Below are 15,870 nucleotides of genomic sequence, written 5' to 3'. Positions count from 1 at the left end.
GTTACCCTGCTGGTAAATGGCTTTAAAAAACTTACTAAATAAATCTACTTCAATTCAAGTTCGATCTTTGTATTTAATAATTATAACAAACTAGTGGAGTAATTTCACAAAAATAAAAACAAATCAATAAATCTACTTCAATTTCGAAATTGGTCAAAATCAAATTCCGAATCCACTTACCATTCAACTGCACTGCGGACTCGTATCCAGTTACTAACCTAATATTTTAGGCTTTACTGCTTAGAATTTTAGATTCGCGTTGTTTTATCAACATCAACTAAGGCGCCTCACGTATATGCGACGAACACAGAATAAATATTTGACAGTTCTGGTACTGCCTCAGTACGAGTACTACAGGATCGCAAAACCTAGTCTAAAAGAATACTTCAAGTGTTTTATTTTGTTTTAAGATTCATCTCGTCGCGTCTCATTTGTATGTATCCCACAATTGATCGTAATTTTTCGTTCTTTCCAAGTTGTCAACAATACCGATTTGTATATTTCATGCTAGGAACAAAATGGATTAACGATTAAAAGCGTTTCAACATGAGTCGCAATGAATACCAATCGCGTACATTTGTATGTACCGTTAAAAGGTCCCCGTGATCGAAAAAAAAAACATTGTAAATTGTTTAAAATGTGTTTACGCGCAAAAATGGTTATAACGGCTACCTATTTCGTTCTCTGCTTCTTAAAAATAAGCTGCCCTTTTCTTTAAATTTGACCTATAGCATCTTACAAGAATAGGTAACAAGACCTTATTTTAACCTTATTAACCTTTATTTCTATGCTTGACAATTGTTATTTATATATTAAAGCAAGAAACAATTTCCGTAAGTTTAGGTTTGATCATTTAGTACATATAATTATATAAGTTGCAAATTCATATATGTATGTGGTGTAATCATTAAGTGTGCCCAGGAGATTATTCTGTAAATATATAAGAGATATCAAAAACCTATGTTTAAGAGGCCTGAAACCTCATTCAAAAACTTTTAAACTGATATCATAAGTATGTCACCTAATGAGTTTATACGACATTCGTAGAGAGGCTTCAGTCGACCAACTTTAAGTAGTAACAATAAGTTTACAGATAACGAAACAGCTAAAACAGCTATAAAGAAAGTAATAATGCTATATTTTAAATGAATAAAAACAAAGTAATGTTTATTTTTAAGTAAGTACAAAATTTGGTATTTAAAGCAGTTGTTCGAAACTCACTCTACAAATGTCATATTGAATGTCTGGGAGTGTTTAATGTTAACATTTTGAATATTTCTAGTTTTATTTAAAAAAAGTTATTGCTATCGTTTTACACATTATGTAACGTACTTTGGATATCAGTTTTTGATATCTCTAATATTTACGGAATAACCTCCTGGGCACACTTAACGATTACACCCCGTATAACATATTTTGTATAACTTTATATAAATAAAATAATTATTTATAAACGACCTTTCGGAATAGGATATAAAAATTTTACATGCCAATTAGTTTATCAAAAATTTCATTATTTTACTAATATATATAATGAAGCTTAATTACGATTGGTATAAAAGTAGAATTGATTGGCATGCTGTGTCAGTAGAAATATTCTCGGGCAAACATGTTGCCCGACAGAATGTGGGGATTTGTGTTATTATTGTGTTTGGCCTTGGTAGCAAATGTGAATTGCGGTAAGATTTTCTCGTTTTTGTGTTCTGTGAGGTAATTTGTAAATAATAATAATAATAATAATAATAATAATTGGCCTATAGGTATATTCGACAATGACTTGGGTTGTAGTTCCCACGCGGCGTGGGCCCAATCCTAGTTCTAACATCATTAAATTGCTTTGCAGATATGAACAGGTTTCCTCACAATGCTTTCTTTTTCCGAAAAGCTCATGATAAATTTGAAATAAAATGATACGGCTGCCGCCCAGTCACCACGCTTTCACGTAAAGTAATGGCGAATATAAATTGTAATTACATTTAAATTCCTCGGAATAATACAGCCGCGCGGTGGCCTTGTGGAAGCCGTGTGGACGCCGCGCGGCCGCCGCTTATACCAAAGACAAGCCAACCTCGACCCGTGACGCTCATTTAAGTTAAAACGTAAAAGCTAAACAAATAGAGCGCATTTTGCCATGACAGTGATATGCACGCGGTGGCTGCACGGGGGCCACGTGGTCTCCGACCTACCGCATCTCAAATTTGTATAATAATTTTGTTATTCATCCTTTAAGTCTCACACAGAATAACTAATTCTATTTGAATTTAATATTATATTTATCTATTATTGTAGCCACGTTGAGGTGACAGACGCTGGTTCGAGCCCAGTTGGATAGAAGGAATTTTTCTTTGTGATTATTTCATCTTTGTATCAATGACAATAATTTATCCGTTCATTTATTATTTATTTGATTGTATCATGGTATCTGACAAAAGAAATAAAAACCGCAAAAAAAAAATTAAAAGCCTCCGTAAATATAAACCGACTTTTTTTGACAAAATTATTTTTGAACTGTTGCTATCTTTAGCACATCGACTTGAACTTTATTGTTAGCGTATTTGTCTATTTATTAAAAAAAAACGTACTTCAATGTCGTCTACTTGCGAAAATGCCATTTAATACAAGTACTCGTATCTAGTATAAAGTAATGACACTAGTGCAAATAGACCTTATAGGTACTTACAAAAATTCTCACCTGTCAGATGAATACCCCCCACTGGAATGGCCGTCGCAATACTCGACTGACGTCACCAAATACTCAGTTACATCTGGCCTGGTACAAGAAATAACATTCTGGTGAAATTAACATTTTTATCATTATTTTAAACTAGCTGTAGTTTGATGAATACAAAGATCGAACATACAGTAAAATTTCGTCAACCCGGTGGGACATAAACCCACGTCCATGCTGCACCGTAGCATTTCTCTTTACTAACTGAGCTACGGTGGTCCAGTCCAAGTCGTCGAAATTCTCCTGTGTGTTTTTGTTACACTGCCGTCCACTGATTAAAACGTGGCTAAGTGACAAATGGTCAAATATCCATTTTCAATAGCAAAAGAAAGAGCACAATCTTTTAAAAACAGATAAAATTAGTTAACGTGTTCAACTTATCGAAACTTACCCTAAGGCGATTATCACACTGCTCCGCGCCCCGCGACGGAGCGAGAGACGCGGAATCACGCGCGCGGCGGGCGGCGGAGACGCAGATCTGTGTCAACGCGCGGTTTAATCTGCGCGGCGGTCTAGCGGCCCCGCGTCACGTAAAGTACTCGCTTCTCAGTTGAGCGCCGTAGTGATTGTACATGTAGCCGAGATCCTTCTTTGACAAGAAAGGTTAATAATACAGAACTCATTCAGGACACTGCAGTTATACTATTTGGTTTTTGTTTACTCAAATAAAAAGACACCGAGGATATTGAATACATCCCTTTTTACGAACCAGATCGATAAATGGATAATTTCAAATTCATTACAAAGATTTAAGAAAATATGAATGAAGATAAGTTTGGTCGATTTTCAATAGCAAATATAAATTTATCGACGTCGAGATCTATTGTAGAAAACGGAACATGTCCTTAAGGTTAAAAATCTGCGCGGTAATGCGGAGCGCAGTGTGCCATACCCCGCGGTTCCTCTCGCGTGGGGAGCGTTGTCAGTGTGTTCGACGGCGCGTGTTTTCCATACAAACTGAAGTACTTCAGTACAACGTTAAAAAACGCAGCGTCGCAGTGTGATAATCGCCTAACGTTGCATAGCTGGAATATCATTAAAAAATTTCAATATTTTAAAACTGGGTTGTGGCTTTTTATGATATCTCAAACAAATATTTTGTCACTTAGCCGCGATTTAATTAGCGGACGGCAGTATATATCTTTGTACTGGCTTTATACAAATCTCTCACTAGATGTCACTAGTGGCAACGAATGCCGGGAACTTCGACGGCTTGGTGACTGGACCCGTAGCTCAGATGGTTAGAGCAATGCTACTGTGCAGCATGGACGTAGGTTCAAGTGCCACCGGGTGTGTTTGAAATTTCAGTTTCGAACAGAAATATTTCTGTGTTCGATCTTTGTATTCATAATCATAACAAAACTAGTGGAGTTATTTCACAAAAAACTCAATAAAAATAGCTGTGGTCTGTTGCTTTTGTCTTCATTTGTGTTATACATTTATATGACAGACATTCATTCGAATCAATGCAATGCGAAACTAAATATTAGTTTTTTTTTTATTTTATAAATAAACTTACTCTTGACCGCTACGTGATCGTGGAGCAAAGATAGGAAATTGAAATATAATTAGGTAAAAATAGACAGAAAACAAATTAAAGCTCATTGCAAAGCTTCCGCTTTCTACTCGAAAATTACATTCAATATTGCATTTTAAAAAAACTGTTTTTTATAGCAGCAAATTGCAACCCTATGTAAATGCAGGAACATAATTTATGATTACAATTAATATAAAATATAAATAATACAGGCGAAATGAAAGGAACTCAAGAATTGAATATAACGGTGGAGCTGTAAATAACTACGTCATAACTATCAATCACGAATCGAGCACGACATATCAGCGATATGAGGTAATAAGGCCCTTGGTACGTCCAGGGTCTTTAATGTTTTTGTTGCTTCAATGAAGTCAGGTGCACTAGAAAAACATACACTAGATATGAATTCAGCGCGCAAAATTATCTATCCTTTTTTAACTAACTTCAAAAAAGGAGGAGGTACTCAATTCGACTGTTTTTCTTTGTATTAGTAAGCCGATTTTATTTATTTTATTTTTGAGGGTACAAACAGCTTCTATCAGAATATAAAAGAAAATACATTAAATAGTAACTACAAGCAAACTTCATGATTATTATTTTTTGTTGGAAAGAGGATACCTCAGTATTGATCTCATTTAAATTGGAAGAAAATATTCCACCTCTAAGGATGGCAATCTAGGAGATGAATCTGGTTTCACGCACTTTCCGGTAACTGATTTCAATAAACCTTGGCAAGTAGATGAAATTCCATGTACTTTTGAGGTCAGTTTTTTTTATAAAAAAGTAATAATCAGCAAAACTACTTTTTCCGCCTTCCTGGTTTTCCTGTACTTTTGAAATAATTTTATTTCAACGCTGTTTTTCTTGGGACTTGTCTTTTTATTTACAAGTTTAAATTCATTGTATTTATGTGTGTTTCTACCCGTCTGTGGCATCGAAGCTCCCAAACGGAAGACTGACCTTTTTATTTGAAGGTCAATTTCATTGGGAAGGTTCTTAGCTAAGTTTGATGAACATATGTCCAACGGTTAAAAAGATCATCAGCTTTCCTCCCAGTTAGTGTGGGGATCTAAGTTAAAAAGAAATATTAAATTTACTTGAAATTTCTGCAACCAGTACAGTGCGGTACTCAAGTACTTAAAGTGAAACTATCATGTTTAAGCTCATTAAATCGATCTCGTCAAGTTGTTAGCATGCAGATGGTAGTAGCAGTAGAGCTCCTTGTGAAAGAGTTCGTCCAAGCAAATACTGCCACCTTACCTATTTCAGCCTACAAGCAGTAATGTCAGCATTACTGTATTCCTGAAAATACAGGCACATGGGACTTCTCAACTTATGCCTCAATGTGCCAAGCGAAGTGGCAGTGCCCCTCAGATCTTTGCGATTTAAAACTCTGATAGGCATTGTGACTGTTATGGACAGGCGTGTAGCTTATCATCAGGCGCACTACTTGCTCTAATCTTATTTTTCCTTGCGTTCTTAGTTCTTCGATTTGAAACATTATTTCTGTTCGACCTCCTTATAGATCCGTCCTGAGTCTCCTACGGAAGGAGAAATGAACAAAATGGCCTGTCACCTGTTAGAGGACGACGCTTACATTATGCCGGACGATATGTTACCCGTGTATGAATTTTTCTTCGAAGAAATTGGTAAGTAAAGCTTCAACGAACATTGAACTAATTTAAAAAAAAGATTCCAGAGAAAATTAATACAATTATCTAGTTTAAAGTTGTTTATAGATAATTTATTTATTTATTCATATTGTACAACTTAGTGTAAGTTGTAACAGTAACAAAAGCTAAACGTAAGTCATAGTCAAATAAGGGTTGAGTCAATCACCGCCCAAAAGCAAGCTGCGAAATTTCGATCACAGAGCTTCGGCCGGAGTCTTCAAGTACTAACCAGCCTATGTGAGAAAATTCCCGACAATTTTTTTATGAACTCTGATTTAAATCAAGAAGAAACGATTACATTGATTTCTTAATCTTTTCGATGTCATTCTAATGATCTAATAACATGTCACTATTATTGCCTGGATATAATGCACTATTCTTACTGGAGTAATACCGATTCAAATTCAATCTTCTAATATAAGTTTTTTATTTGAATAGCATGAAATGATGATTGGTCCAAATTTATCCATTGGTGATCGTTTCGCCGACATTTCTCTAGGTAATGAAAACATTCGAGGTCAGGATTGTGTGAAGTTTTACTCAGAGGACAATGATGGTGACTCTAAGGCCAAACACTACCTGTGGGCAGTATACAATAACTCTACCGAAACTTGGCAACCTGTAAGGTAAGTAAAAATCCAAAATTTACGTATAATCGCACAAACGTAAAATGAATGTTTCATTATGAACAGTAACTATAAATAAGTATCGTGCTGTGTCAAGTTTTGCTTTTATAAAGAAAGGATAGCACTATAGTTGATGTCACGTTCAATTAAAGTAATGTTTTTGCAACTTCCTGTTATTCGAATAAGCGAAAAATTTTGTCAAGTAATTACTTGCATTGAAAACAAATTGTCGATGTCGCCACTATTTCACGGTTCATAAATAATATGCCAGTTTTATAAACTCTCTTATTAGAGCACGTTGAAGCAGGAATGACATAACATTTTTGTTTTAGGTACGAATCTATTAAAACCAATGTATGGCATGGATACATAGATACACATGATATATGGGATTTTGATAACTTCGACACGGATTTCAACACGGACGACGCATTTGCTCTTCCTGAAGGTGTGTGCACTCACAATCTTGTTAAATAAATCAGTTTTAGTAGCACTACAGCTCCTTGTGAAAAAGTTCGTTCAGAGATATACTGCCACCTTACCTAAGCAATATTGTGAGCGTGTGATAATATTGTACAATATTTAAATAACAAAAATTGCCACCGAAATTAGGTACAGGAAACTAAACTGAAAATTACCCCACTGCTTTCCGGTTTTGAAAGTTGGGTAAGAGTGCTATGAGAGAAATTACAGGCACACGAGGCTTGTCAACTTTCTGTCTTACGGTGACGGGTGCAATGGTAGTATCTCTCAGATCTTGGCGATTTAAAGCTCTGAATGGCGCTGCAACTGTTATGGGTAGGCGTGTTGTTTTCCACCAGGCCCACAAATTGTTTGTCACGTCCATTGATATTACAAAAAAAGTTTGATGTTAATAATTTTTAACAACAATTTTACACAATGGAGTAAATAGATAGATTAAATTCATTAAAAATAATTAACGTTTTTATTTCCGAAAGCAACACTCATAGAACCCAATAGCCCCAACAAATTTCAAAAAGACACAACTCTACTGCTGCTTCCCGGGAATTACATTTTTTATATGGAAAGTTCTCTAAATTGCGGTGTAATTGATAGTCACTTCACAATTAACGCAAACAATTGCCTATTCGCGTAAATTATAATCGAATCCAAAATCTAACTTTCGTACCAGTCACTCACGAGGTCAATTTGAATTTTATCGTTATGATACTACAGGTCGCTATTATGGGTGTGCTGTCGTTCAATGCTGTGAATTCCTTATTGGTTTTGATATGGATCGACTTCTACTATTCACTTACCATCTACTGACCGGCAATTTCATAGATTTCATAGAATATAACGCATAATAACGCACACACTCAACATAGCCCCGCACTAGGGAAACCCTGTGTCGCGGATGCTATAAACACACATATAGACAACCACAAATTACACCCAAACTCATGAGATAAATAAATGTAGACCATACAAATATTTTCCCGGCCCGAAAATCGAACCTGGCACCTCTACGTGCCAGTCCGACATGGTAACCGTTCGGCCACGGAGGCAGTTAAATATATATCCATTTCATTTCTTAGCTTGCAATGATACCATCGAGCACAATATACATGACGAAGCCGTAACAAAAGATCTTCTGTTCATGGATCATCACAAGAACAAACACGTTGACCACGTTTTTAATGCGTAAGTCAAATTTAATTAGGATGTTCTTTTTATAAAATCAATCAAAATATAAACGAGAAAAAAAATTAAAGTTCAATTTTATTTTAGTTTCAAAGCAAAATTTGGAAAGGACTATGCTGATATACAAGAACATGCTATGAGAAAGAACTTATTTCAAAAGAGAATGAGGTACGGCCTAATGATAATTGTAAATGTACACAAGAACACATTGATTCAACAAATTAAATTAAATGCTTAATGTTCCAGACTAATAAGAGAAACGAACTGCAAAAACCTTTCTTACAAACTAGCGGTAAACCACCTCGCAGATAGAACTCCTGAGGAATTAAAGAAATACAGAGGTCTAAAACGACGAGACCCAGGAGATAAAGGCACACACCCTTTTCCCTACACACAAAAAACTTTGAAAAATGTTCTCAGCGACCTTCCCGATGAATACGATACAAGATCCGAAGGACTAGTAGCGCCTGTTCAAAGTGAGTATTAATATCTATTTAGATTAGAATGTATTTATTATGAGTTTATTTGCTTATTATTTGCGAGTTGAAGTGTATAAGTAAGAAACAACCCAATTCTTTCTACAACGACGAAAATGTAGGATGTGTGATAATTATTACAAAATACTAACTGTGATGGCCCTGCTTTTAAGAGGTCACTTTTTGCATTGTTATTAGACGAATAAAGTATTTAATTTTCTTCTTGTTTTTTTTCCTGTTTTGATAATTAATTTAGCTTCAGTTTAAGCATACTTTTTCAATGTTGAGCACAGTTATAATTGGACGCAGATATACCTACTGCATTAATTTTAAAGTGTTTTTCTCTATTGTTTGTGTTTAATGTCTGTTATTGTGTATAAATATAATATATAAATATAATAATATACATATCGTTGATAATCCCGGAGAGCAAGATATGTCAATAAATGTCGTCCTTCACACAGATCAAGGAGATTGTGGGTCATGCTGGACTTACGGAACAACTGCAGCTGCCGAAGGAGCTCTGGCACGTAAAGAGGGAAAATTGATTCGCCTCTCTAATCAAGCACTTATTGATTGTGGTTGGGAGTAAGTTAGCGATGTCAACATCGTCCATGACGTCCAATATCTAAGCTTTATGATTATTTTATTTATTCAATTCTTTTAATATACACTACAGACGTGTCATTAGTAGTAATAACAATAATAATAATAGTAAATTATGATTGTAAATCATGCAACTAACTGAAATAGAAATACTTTTTTAATTTTGATTATTTCAACAGATTTGGAAATGATGGATGTGATGGTGGCGCAGACACAACCGCTTACAAATGGATGATGAAGTATGGTTTGCCCACTATAGCAGACTATGGAACTTATGAGCAAGTGGTAAGGGTTAATATAGTATTCATACCGCAATTTCATATTGCTGAAATACGTAACTTATTAGAATGTATTAATTACTTATTATTGACATATTTTTTTAAATTAAAGATACATCATCAACGTAACGCAAAACAATAATCTAAAATAATAATAATAAAAATTAATGATGTAAAATTACAGCAATAATTGATTATAAAAGATTTGAGATTGAAACAATTGCATGCACATGCGAATAAACTGTTTAGTGTTTCCTACATGAAAGATGTCTATGTCACTGTCCCTGGTCACAGTCAAATCGTTGTCTGACTACATGAGTCTGCTCAATACCTTCCGAAATTAGTTCGGCCACTAGATAAAACAAATGATTTGGCAATGGGAACCCTACGCACTTTACGAGGAACGTTTTAGATGTTGAAGACCAGTGCGTCTAGCGACGATATACCTACATGCACCATCCTGTGCTGGGTTCCTATTTCACGTTCCTATTCACCGGCCATACTGTATTCAGATTGGACAAACTTCTTATTTCTAGCGAACTTAATGTGGCACTTAAAGGCATTTAAATGCATTTAAATTCATCTTATTAAGTTTACACCAATCGTAAATAGAGTCCAGATGTAACTGTAGAATGTTGACATCGCTCCGAGTTTTTACGCTTTTGTTTAATTTTAAGACGTCCGAAAACATGGAACACTACAAAATGATCGAACTATAGAATGATCGAACAAACACAAATTCCTTCGATCTGACTGTATGTCACGTTGCGGGAACAGACAAACAGAATTTCTTCGAGTCCAGTCGATCATTGTATCCATAATAATAACAAACTAATGGAGTATTTTCACAACAAAATAGATGAATATCGTATTCAATAAAAATAAAATATTGCATAATTTTTGTTCTTTTTTTCTTTAAAGGACGATTATTGCCGTATTAGCAACATAAGCGAGGACAAGCTTCATCCAATTCGGGGATTTGTTGACGTCACTCCTAACAGTGTTGGAGCACTTAAAGTAAGATTATTTTCCTGTACACGATTAGACATACTTACGTAGTGAAATAACAATTTAAAAATGTGTTAACATTTTACACTTTTTATACATTTTCATTTTCAATCAACGTTTTCTTCGAATAATTCATACAAAAGTCATATATGCTGCAATATGAAAACTGCTAAATATCCAATGTGCATTAAAATATACTAAACATGCTTCAGGCACAAGTAAGTATGCTTTAAGTTTTAAAAAAATGTAATTTTTCTTTATGATACCAAGTGACTCATCTTTTTTTTTATAATATCAAGTAAGATTCGCTCTGGACCTTTTTTATAGGGAAAAGTGTCGTTTTTATTTTGACTTTCAATTATTTTGTGAAATCTAGTTTAAAGCGGAATAGGATAGTGCTATTGTGCCTTAATCGAACATTAAAACGCGAAATTATACGAATCTCGAACTAGAATACCCGTATCGACCTGTTTTAAGGAATCCCGAGTCAATCCAAGCACGCCGCCTCAAATTGCCTATCCTCTTTGTGGCGGCCATATTTACAGAAACATAGTTAAACTTCATGTTTAGACTGATGGCTTTGCCAAAGCCTTAATAAATTAAAAAAAATAATAATATCAAGTAACGGCACGAACAAGTCGTGCGCCTGATAGTAAGCTACATGCCTGTCCATAACAGTAGCAGTGCCACTCAGAACTTAAAATCAAAGACCTGAGGGGCAATGCCCCTGCGCCTGTCACCCTGAGAAATGAGTTGACAAGTCATGTGCCTGTAATTTCACCAGCACCCTTAGCCTTCAAAACCGAAACACAGTAATGCTGACATTAGTGCCTGGCGGCAGAAATAGGTCAGGTGGCAGTACTTCCTTGGACGAAATCGTTCACAAGGAGATCTACTGAAATTTTTTATAGTCATTTAGAATAATATAGTGCTAAAATTGAAATGCGTTACTTTCAAAAAACGACATTTGTCATTTATGGAGCATGCGACTTCTTCCCGACCAAGGAATGCTAAGTTAGTATGCAAATCCATTACTGCCCTCTTTTCTAAACTTTTAAATCTACCTACTAGTAACGAACAATGAAAACAGGCAAAAGAAAAACTCGTACAGCCAGCTGCCCAGTGTACACTGCGAAAATTAAAAATACCTACCTGTACGGTTTACTTAAAAAAAAAGGAAATGGCTGTAACTGTGTTATTATTCTACGACTGTAACATTAACTAAAGTGTTTTGGTATTCTTTTGTTTTTTCGTCTTTTTCGTATTTTGGTCGCGAAAGTGAGTGCTAGTGAGAAGAGCGATAACGAAAATACAGTAATGGATAAATTCAAACACATCATCAGAAGTTCAGCAGACTACTAATGTACCTGGTAGACTATTAATGTACCTGGAAAAACAATGTCATTTTCTTTCAGCAATTGTATTGTATAAATTTTAATGTTTGTTAATATTTTCTTCAATTTTTCTATTATGCATCTTCATTTCTTTAGTCTTTTATTATTTCCTCGCATTATTTAAGAAAAATTATATACATGCCTCGGCGGGAACGGGGATTGCTTGACTCGTATTAATACAAGGCCTCACTGGCGCTCGTCGTTGTAACTCATACTCGCCCAGCAATCCGTTACTTTCCGGCCTCTGCAATTATGTACTATTTGTGGGTCCGAATGACTTTACATAATAATATTATCTGTATATTGAAGTAGACCGTAAGAGACTATGATTTTTGCTTTTTGCAGACGATTGTTTAACCAATAGAGCTAATTTTTTATCACTATGCGCGCGATACTTCGATTGCATATCTAACATTATAGTACATCTTTTCATGCATGATTATATTATTGGGTGAAGCGACACTTAAGTGCCCCGAACTAATAAAATAAACAATCAAGAACAAGCATAATATCTTTGGTTTTTGTGTTGAAAATTAAAAAATACACCTTAACGAGTGTGACTACATTCTTACGCAATTTGAATATTTTTGATTACCAGTACTTTTGATTATCGAAAAGGTATTGTTCCAACGTAATATATCAGAGTCATATCACGCAACTTAAACTAAAAGTACACGAATTCCTCTTCGTTATCTGTGTTCTCGTTTTCAGGTCGCTTTATACCAAAATGGACCTTTGTCGGTATCTATTGACGCTACCGACAGATTCTTGAGTTACTCCAGCGGTATATTCTACGATACTGAGTGGTAAGATTTAACTTGCTGATTTTATTTTTATTTCAAATATATACATACATAAACATCAACACAAACACAGACACCGGGATAGGCAGAGACCATAGATCTCCACCTGATACGCTCCGGACAAACCTCCTTCGGCTCCTCCACTCCCATCAAATTGGATCTTTCAACACAGCTTTTTTAAGAACACACCCAATATGTACACAAAGGTAGATCCTCTCCCCACAACTCCATTCACATTCGCTTTACAAATTTATGCCGTCAATCTACTACCAATTCTTTTTACAAGACCAAACTATCAAACCTTGCCCTATCGGTCCGTCACTTCGTCACCTTTCATACTCGCGTACTAGGTATTCTGTCTTTAAGACTAATACCGCATGTTATTCTAACATTAGAAATAATCACAACTTTGAAAGCTAGATATGACACATGTATTTTTACACGAGCTAGTTTAACATAAGTATTGAATGGCGCTACTGCGTCGTATCACTTTAGATAAATCATAAAAAATATAATATATAATATACTCTGTAAACGTATGTCAAAACTATATAATATACTCCGCAAAATGTATCTTCTTCATTAGAATGACAGATCGGCAAAATTAGGACGACGTGAATTTTTTTGTACACCACTAATATACACTAAAATATTTATTGTGTAATAATTATTTTACTTATTTACGTTACCACTCATTATTACATGATAACTGAAATCCATAAATTATTGATAAATCACCGTTGGAGTTTATTTTCACTACTTCACATAATGAAGTCATGTCCGACGGAAAAAAATTGTGATCGGACAAGTCTAAAATCCAAAGTCGATCAACTCATTCATTCGAGAAATGGTTTGGCGGTAATTTTAAAATGTTACGCGTACGATTTTAAAATTTCCAGGAATTCTCGGGTTATTTTGAGCTAAATTGTTATACCTATTGCCTTCCTATTGCAATATACTGAAAATTAACAAATAGTGTCGCCACGCCTATTCGCTATTATAATAAATAAATAAAATTCATTTATTTCGATCGATTCATTATTCGTGGGGCAGACACTGTTAATGAATTATATGACTTGATTTCAGTTATAACCATGATACTATAACACAGATTCAAATGTCATGCTTCAGTCTATATATGTACATTAACGATTCTCGATTTCACTGTTCGCGTCCCTTCACTGGTTCATGATGTTTGACATGTGTCATTACATATCGAGTTCTTAGGTTTTCGCGATTGTTACACATAGGAAATGAAACTATTTTTCCGGATTTAAATCGCGTATATTTGTTTTTTCAAACAAACCGACGTTTCGGGCCCTTTACAGGTCCCATGGTCACGGTTGACTGAGGTGGTACAGTCTTCAACCAGTTATGTCTAATATTAATGCAAACCGAGCATGCATGCGAGCACGTCATGGATAAACCTACACATTCAATGAAGTTTGACAAACCCCAGGTCCTTGCAAAAGAAGTCCGTTATCTACCCAGGATACTGCGAGAGGCCATTGAAATTAAAAAACATCCTAATTTCAACAGGGAAGATGGTTTCTCCGTACCACCAGTTTGGGATCCAGTATTTCCTCTAATGAAAAATCCCAAACAGACATAAGACTGCAGTACTAATTAATATGTTTTAGTTTATTCTAATTTCTATTAATAATTAATAATAAATTAAACTTAATAAAAATTCATTCAATAAAATAATTTGTAAAACTTAATGTAGCGTAAATTGGAATGTTTTCTTTGTAAAATTAAAAATAAGGTATTTAATTAATAACTATTGTAACTATAGTGAAAAAATAGGGTGGTTTGCATTAATATTAGACATAACTGGTTGAAGACTGTACCACCTCAGTCAACCGTGACCATGGGACCTGTAAAGGGCCCGACACGTCGGTTTGTTTGAAAAAACAAATATACGCGATTTAAATCCGGAAAAATAGTTTCATTTCCTATGTGTCATTACAATCAACATAACTCCCAAGCCTAGTGGCCGCCATTAAGGAAATAGAATAGAATTTTCAGTTTCAAAATGGGCACCGTAAAGATGTCATAATGATTTCCCGCGAAAAAGATTTTTCACAAACAAAATTAAGTGTATTGAATGATCTGGCAACATGACTGATTAGACTGCTCCGAAGGACGAAACATTTTACTACTAAACCTAAATTTACACAGGGACACTTTATATTACTTCCCTTTAAATTCTTAATTTTTTTTTATAATACCCTGAGACGGGACGAACAAGTCGTGCGCCTGGTGGTAAGCGACACCCCTATCCATAATAATTTCTGCAACCTCATGAGAAATACATTTTGAGAAATACATGACATTTTAACTTCAAATTCATCCACATTAATTTCAATTATTTTTTACAGCCTATCAAATTCTACGTCATTGAATCACGAGATCACTTTGGTGGGCTATGGTGAACAGTACGGTGAAACTTTCTGGATTGTGAAGAACTCTTACGGGCCTAACTGGGGCATCAGCGGCTACATGCACATTCTCGCTAAAGACAACAACTGTGGTATCATGACGGAGCCGACTTACGTTTTATTCTAGACCTCTCAACATTGACGACTCGACAATCAAACAGTAAAATGAATACGAAATTATAGCAATAAGTTGTATATAAATATTTAGTTTGTTCTTTGAAGCAAGATTTTTCAATATAGCACGTGAGACTTCTTTATTTTTGTTACAAAATACAACGTTTAAATCGCTAAATGTTTTTTTGTTTATATATTAGATCTGTCCTACGTAAGTAGTTCTTAGAAACTGTTAGCTATTCATTTGCGTACGTAGTTTTCAATGAGGATTATCTATGAAAAAGAAATTGTGAAAACTATTAATTCAAAAATCGAATACGAAGAATAAATCCTCGCCATACCGTGTCAGACGCTCTCCCAACAGCGCTACGGAACGAATCACCAGACCTTACAAATTTCTCTATGTGCTTGTTGCAGTTCTTGATTTTAACGACTTTTTTACCGTAGCGCCATTTGTGAAAAATCTATGAAAGTTATTCTTCATAGAAGGAATTTTTCTTCGTGTTCGACATTTGCATTAA

The 15,870-nt window shown here is 34.9% G+C and overlaps 1 protein-coding gene across 2 annotated transcripts in view; it reads left to right on the top strand.

Annotated features, from left to right (window-relative positions):
- Positions 1-15,508, top strand: part of LOC113237441 (digestive cysteine proteinase 1-like) — a 42,159-nt gene extending 26,651 nt beyond the window's left edge. The window contains exons 1-14 of one of the 2 annotated variants that reach the window (XM_026473913.1): positions 1,595-1,679; positions 2,700-2,793; positions 4,478-4,580; positions 5,791-5,914; positions 6,438-6,564; positions 6,897-7,012; positions 8,124-8,229; positions 8,317-8,397; positions 8,476-8,705; positions 9,170-9,293; positions 9,491-9,596; positions 10,511-10,606; positions 12,703-12,797; positions 15,176-15,508. In XM_026473913.1, coding sequence (XP_026329698.1) covers positions 1,610-1,679; positions 2,700-2,793; positions 4,478-4,580; positions 5,791-5,914; positions 6,438-6,564; positions 6,897-7,012; positions 8,124-8,229; positions 8,317-8,397; positions 8,476-8,705; positions 9,170-9,293; positions 9,491-9,596; positions 10,511-10,606; positions 12,703-12,797; positions 15,176-15,362 — 1,659 coding nt within the window. In that variant the 5' untranslated portion in view covers positions 1,595-1,609 and the 3' untranslated portion in view covers positions 15,363-15,508. Of the gene's footprint in view, positions 1-1,594; positions 1,680-2,699; positions 2,794-4,477; positions 4,581-5,790; positions 5,915-6,437; positions 6,565-6,896; positions 7,013-8,123; positions 8,230-8,316; positions 8,398-8,475; positions 8,706-9,169; positions 9,294-9,490; positions 9,597-10,510; positions 10,607-12,702; positions 12,798-15,175 lie in introns of those variants that run through there. The other variant, XM_026473915.1, reaches the window with a different exon arrangement.
- Positions 15,509-15,870: the final 362 nt, after the last annotated feature.

This window comes from Hyposmocoma kahamanoa, unplaced genomic scaffold (assembly GCF_003589595.1).
Source record: "Hyposmocoma kahamanoa isolate Upper Pololo Valley unplaced genomic scaffold, ASM358959v1 93, whole genome shotgun sequence".
NCBI classification, from domain to species: Eukaryota; Metazoa; Arthropoda; class Insecta; order Lepidoptera; family Cosmopterigidae; genus Hyposmocoma; species Hyposmocoma kahamanoa.
The sequence above is the reverse complement of the archived record's forward strand: the minus strand, read 5'-3'. Positions and strand labels throughout refer to the sequence as shown.